Source organism: Cyprinodon variegatus, unplaced genomic scaffold, assembly GCF_000732505.1.
Source record: "Cyprinodon variegatus isolate N-32 unplaced genomic scaffold, C_variegatus-1.0 Scaffold298, whole genome shotgun sequence".
NCBI classification, from domain to species: domain Eukaryota; kingdom Metazoa; phylum Chordata; class Actinopteri; order Cyprinodontiformes; family Cyprinodontidae; genus Cyprinodon; species Cyprinodon variegatus.
The window spans coordinates 653,632-659,926 of record NW_015150751.1 but is presented as its reverse complement, the minus strand read 5'-3'; the positions used below and the strand labels follow the sequence as shown (position 1 = coordinate 659,926).

Here is a 6,295-nt window from a genome sequence, read left to right as displayed (position 1 = left end):
TTAAAAGTCGATTTTTTTATCGATTTTATCGATTCGTTGTTGCAGCCCTAGTTGCATCATGTTGATGTTGAGCTGGCCGTATCAGAAACTGACACGCCATCCATGTCTTGAACTTCATGCATCTTGCTTCTATGCCTCAGGATTACAGATAGCTCTCCTCTATCAGACCGGCTCCAAGATGTTCCCATATCCTGCGTATTTTTAAAGACACGAAGGCTGTCCTATTTGATGACCTCCGTACACACAGTGACATCCACCATGTGAAGGAAGGCCTTCTACTCTCTCTAATCTGGCTAACAGAATAACAAAGAACATGATGTATAAATAATAAACCTAACATAAGCAAATAAAGAGCTTAATAAAAAGGATAATTCATGTCGGGACTGAATGGCATCTTTAAACCAATAAAGTTGTCCTAACATAAAAAAAATCCTCATTTTCAGCTGCAGTTTATTTATTTATACGAAAATGTTGCAGCATCCCTTCAAACTCTACTGTCTGCAAGCATCATAAGATGGCAGCCATTTTAATTTACTAAGCAAAGAAAAGCGAAATGATGCCAGAATCAATAAACAGACACACAGTCGCATCCAGCAACGGAGTTTTTATAGACTGTGCAGTTTTCCACAGAGATCTGGAAGGCGTGCTCGACAAGCTGTCTGTTCAAGAGTCCATGGTGCAACTGCAAGCTCCTCACCTTCCTCATCACATGGTTCACACACTGTGTGTGGTTACCAAGACAACAGGTAGTGGAGTGGATAGGCTCTCTGGGGATTGCTGTGTGTCGGTTTGTCTGTGTGTGAAAAAGAGAGAGGCGGAGTTGCTGTTGTGCTCTGAGCTCTCTCTCTCTCTCTGGTTTGCTGCAGAAAGATCGAGCGCTGAAACACAGTGAATCAGTGAAGCGTGCAGCCAGGCTTTACCATGCTGACTACCAGCAGTGTGTGATTCTCTGCTGCTTTTTCATTTCGGTCACACGATTAAGTCCAAGGTGACTCCTTAGAGAAGAAAATGGACAGCCTTCATCTGTAAGGAGGAAGAGGAAACCACCTATGCATTTTAATGATGAAGTACCTTGTCTGTTTAATCTGATTTTCAATAATTAAGCATTAAATTAACCGCATTGAGTCCTTTTACAGCCAGATGTGCATTTTAGATTGGATGGTGTTGACTTATCTGGACCTTTTTTATCCGAAAATAATAAAACCGCTTCGTAAAGGTCCTTTGTGATCCTCTCAGTCATAAGAAATAAAAAACGAAGGCATTACATTAGTTCTGATAGAATATTGTTTTTAATCCCAGCAGGAGAAAATTATGCATTCAAAGCATAGACAGGACTTCCAGTTAATTAAAAATCAATTATTTTATTTCTATCGCTCCTCTTAATGCTATTAATTAGATCCTTCTGCAGAAAAAAAAGGAAAAACCTTATTTGGTATTTTACTCGCGTCTTATTAAGTACTTTTTTAGATGGTTTCAGGGAAATTTACCACATTTAAATTTAATTTTGGTCTTAGGTAGAGGATTAGGGCCACTGGAAAAAAGAAAAAAAGGAAAAAAAAAAGTTAAATGATGTATTATTTAATTTAAATTTTACATGGAACAAAAAGTCAGAATTCCGGCTTTATTCTGAGAATTCAGATTTTTTGGATAATGGATTCCGGAAATCTAAAACACTAAATGTTCAGTGTGCGGCCATGTTGAATCCCTTTTAAACACGTCACCCATACCCCCCCATAATGACCCACTGAGAAACGCAGACAAGGGATTCATTTATACCAACGCTGGCTGTATCTGTATCTTTGTGGAGTAAATGGCTGATTTAACGACCAGTTAATGCTAATTACTTGGTGATAATGTTTTTATTGTTGTATACTTTAAATAAAATTAATTAACTTTGCGTGAAACATTTATATAAATCTGAATCTTTCCTCATATGCTGACCGGCTCATGTTTATCTATTTAAAGAAATGACCAAAACACAGTCACATGGTGTTTCATCCACACCCCTTTCAAATGGGACTTTAAAGTTTCTAAAACATGTTTCAAAATTTATTTTTTTTCACAAATACTTTTTGCTTTATAGCTGCGTAAACACATAAAATGAGATTTAAAATTCCACCTGAAATGTGTGACTAATAATGCAACAGCAGGTGTTTATTTTTAGTCCCGCCCCCTAATGGCAGCCATCATTGGAAACTAGAGGCTCAGAGCTTTCCAAGGAGAGGTCAGAGGTCATTGTGCGACCATTTTAGGTGATGTAGCCAGCAGCGTTACATAAGCTAGCTCTGTTATTCTTAGTTTATATTCAGTTTGGTGATAATATTGGTACATTTCACTGAAATAACAGCTAAATCTTAGGAGCAAAAGCTTTGTTTTATGCAAAAGGTCTCCAATAATGGAAATCAGTTTATCGAATACGATGTATTGGAGAAAAAAAAAGCATTTTTGCATAATTTGGCCACTTTTGGCACCATTGTGCCAACATCACATTTCCTGCTAGCACACTTCCCACTAAAACCTTTGTGGAACAAACAGCTTCAACTTATTCAGTCCAAATTTGCTTGACTTATAGTTAAGATGTGGATTTATAAAGTTGGAGGGTTCGAATAGGGTGTAATTTTTTTCTTTGTTTAATCACCTATAAATCAGACATGATGACATTTAAAATAATGGTTCCACCTGATAAATCTTCCTCAATGCTTTTCTGTCATACAAACACAAACAACTGTATTTCCAATTTATAGTTTGGGAGCTGAACTTGCTTTAATTCACGTATGGAATTTCAGGTGGGATTTGCTGCTAAGACTCTCTGGGCTTAAAAGGTTAATATACCTTAAGTTTAAAGAATAATTGTTTTTACATGAGCTGTAGGTTTGTTTTTCCTCTGTAAGTGTTTCAGAGCATTTTCATTCTGTCCCCCTGTTCATGTACGGAAGAGGAACAGGGCCACAGGAAAAAAAGTTAACTTATTTTATTTATTTTATTTTAGCCCAATATGGGGGAAAAGTAAGAATTCTGACTTTAATCTAAAAATTCTGCAAAAAAAAGTGAAAATTCTGAGATTAAAGTGAAAATTCTGACATTTTCCCCATATTTAACTGAAATAAAATTTAAAAATCAGTTAACTTTTTTTTTTTTTAATGGCCTTGCTCTTCCATATTTTTCTCATATTGAACTCAAATAAAATAAAGAAAATAAAGTAAACTTTTTGTTTCAGATGCCCTAATCCTCTTCTGTATTCATACACTGGAAAAAATCAAAATCTCGATAAGTAATTTTTTTCTTAAAATAAGTGCATTTGTTCTTAAATTGAGAAAGTATAACAGACATTTTGCCAATGAAACAAGACAATTTACATTTAAATAAGGGAAACAATTGCATTTTTATTATTTCCAGTGCATTTTATCTAAATATCTTATTTTAAGAGTAAAAATACTCATTCCATTGGCAGATCATCTCATTAACCTACTAAAGTTAAGGGTAAATGCACTTAATCTGAGACAGTTTACTTATTTCTAGATCGTTTTTCCAGTGTATCCTCTGAATAAGAGCAGTAAATGTGATCTAAGGAAAATCTCCTAAATAGGAAAATAGTCTCACTTTTTAATTGTCGATTCCTCTTTTATACCCAATCCTGACACCTCAACTTTAACTCTCTGCCTTCAAATTCTAGATATGTTTACCTTTTTCTCTATATTATAAAATTATAAACAGTGTAATTAATTTCCTTAATCTTCTGTGCTAGTCCAAAACATAAATAAACTTTAATAAAATCAGGAGTTTTTTTATTTATGGATTTTTAATCTAGTCTGATAAAAGGCTGATTTGGATCAGTCTTCATCCCTGAAATGTAATTTTATTTTTTTTTGTATTACATGCAAATATTTGATTAGAGGGAACATGATTCTATGCCATCTGCAGAATTAAAATGTGCATGAATATTTTAGAAATGATTAAATTAACGTGCATTGCTGCGCATGTTTTATTTGAACTGGCAGTTTAATCTGAATTTAAGCTTGTGGGATAAATGGTCTTTGATGGGTGTTTAGTATAGCGGTGTGGCGGCTGATCTATTCTTTTCTATATATAGAGTTTGGGTTATGATTTAGACCAAACTAGCCTCGGCCTACATGTAAAGAATGGAGATCTGGGGATTAAAGCCGTATTTTTGAAGGAAATAAAGCTCTATAGAGTGAATCAGATTTTAGGATAGCCATTTTTAGCAGACAGTATTGTTTTCATGCTTTCTGTTGTTTATCCAGATAGTGCTTATCACTCTGCCCCCTGACTGGTTTGTTACTCAAAGCAATATCACTGCCTGATGCATACCATTCACACTTTGATATCGGCCCATATATTAAACCACAGGATGAATTTAAATCTCATATTTTCTGTCACATCACTTAGCGTCTGCAGCTTGGGGGTATTGACTGGGCTCATGTCTGTGCGTCTGTGCAGATGTGCGGACCCAGTTGGTGGAGCAGCAGCGCTGCCTGGAGCAGCAGACAGAGATGCGGGTCCAGCTGCTTCAGGACCTGCAGGACTTCTTCAGGAAGAAGGCCGAGATTGAAACGGAGTATTCCCGAAACCTGGAGAAGCTTGCAGAGCGGTTCATGGCCAAAACACGCAGCACAAAAGATCATCAGCAATACAAGTATGTTTCAGTCTGTCCTTCTGCTGCAGCAGGAAACTTGTGTGTTGAAACCTTCATTATATATATTCATATATAGTATAATTTGATGCATGATTTATCTTCCAATAAATCAAAACATTTTCTGTGAGTGTTTTATATTTTTTCCATGTGTAGACTACCAGCTGGCTCCTTTCCTCTAGATTCAGATCTTAGGTGGTTCTTTAATGTTTTTCACAGCAAGAGGTGCAAAGAAACTAACAGGGTTTTACAAATCATAAAAATAGTAAAGAAAAAAGTACAACAATGTTTATAAACGGCTCTAAAGATCCTTTATAAATTCTGCCAAAAATATGCCAGCTAGATGCAATTTACTGATTTGATTTGGTTGAAAGGAAACAGAAAAAATGATGTTATTGTTCTTTATTTTGTCCTTAAATTAAGCAAATTAAGTGAAAAGTTTCAGATATTAAACCTCATGTTTAGAACATGCTAAAAATAAGCTTCCAAAGGATTTATAGACTTGTTTGTCTTTCTGTAGATAAAAGTATAGACAGCTTAATAAAAAGTATTCCCCATCCCTGGAGTATTTGGTAGTATTTGAGCTAAAGAGTCAAGTTGCTCCTTTCCTCTTTTTTTTCTGTTGAAATTTTTAATATTTTAATCTAATGTTCTTCTTGTAATATATTTCTTTTAAATGATGGTTTTCATTCCAGAAAGGACCAGAATCTGCTTTCTCCAGTCAACTGCTGGTATTTGTTATTAAACCAAGTGAGTTCAAATGTTTTTAAAATTAACGAGAAAAAATACAAACCAGTTTTAACCTAAACGTTTTCTTTGTTGTTGTTTTTTTAGGTGCGGAGAGAAAGCAAGGACCACGCCACTCTGAGTGATCTCTACCTGAACAACGTCATCAGCCGCCTGACGCACATCAGTGACGATTCAGCTCGCCTGCTGAAGAGGGTGAGGCACCGAGCTGCACTTACGCTTCATGCTTTAAGCCTCGGATAGTTTTTATTTTAAATAAATACAGTACTTATAAAAACAAAAGGATCATTTCCATTTTAATAGTAGATTTAAAATGTATATATACAGTATAAAGAAAATCTTTGTCCCCAGAATACTTTACATTACAAAGCCAGGCGGTACAGTGGGTATAAAAAGGATTCAATAATAAATGGAAGCAGCTGAAAGTTTCACTTTATTTTGATGGATGATCATTTAAGTAATAATACAACATTTAACTCTTAAAAATGGTTTCAGAAAATGTCTAAAATTGTATTAAGTTAGTTATTTTGCAATTATGTCTATATTCTCATATACAATCTGTCATTCACGGAGTTCAGGCACTGAGGATTAAAGTACAGTCATGCAGCTAATTATGGGTAAAAATGAAATAAAACTGCATTCATTTATTTATGAGGTGGTGGCCCAGCGGGACCCGGGGTGGTCTGTGTGTTCCATCGTGGATGAGTCTCCATCTCCTTTCAATGGAGCGCTCACAGAGCTCAGCGTATTAAGTTAAAAGTTCTCTTTCCTGTTGCTGTTGTTCAATAAAAGTCAATTTTAGGATCATTTGAGGCGAGCCAGGGCTAATGTTAGCCCGTCTGCAGCGGCCAGGGCTAATGTTAGCCCGTCTGCAGCGGCCAGGGCTAACGTTGGCCC

At 35.7% G+C, this 6,295-nt stretch overlaps 1 protein-coding gene across 2 annotated transcripts in view; it reads left to right on the top strand.

The window, feature by feature from the left end:
• The window catches only part of srgap1 (SLIT-ROBO Rho GTPase activating protein 1), a 45,316-nt gene that overhangs the window by 14,257 nt on the left and 24,764 nt on the right, over positions 1–6,295 (top strand). For both annotated transcript variants that reach the window (XM_015383951.1, XM_015383950.1), the window contains exons 2-4: positions 4,459–4,654; positions 5,347–5,401; positions 5,486–5,593. In XM_015383951.1, coding sequence (XP_015239437.1) covers positions 4,459–4,654; positions 5,347–5,401; positions 5,486–5,593 — 359 coding nt within the window. The remainder of the gene's footprint in view (positions 1–4,458; positions 4,655–5,346; positions 5,402–5,485; positions 5,594–6,295) is intronic.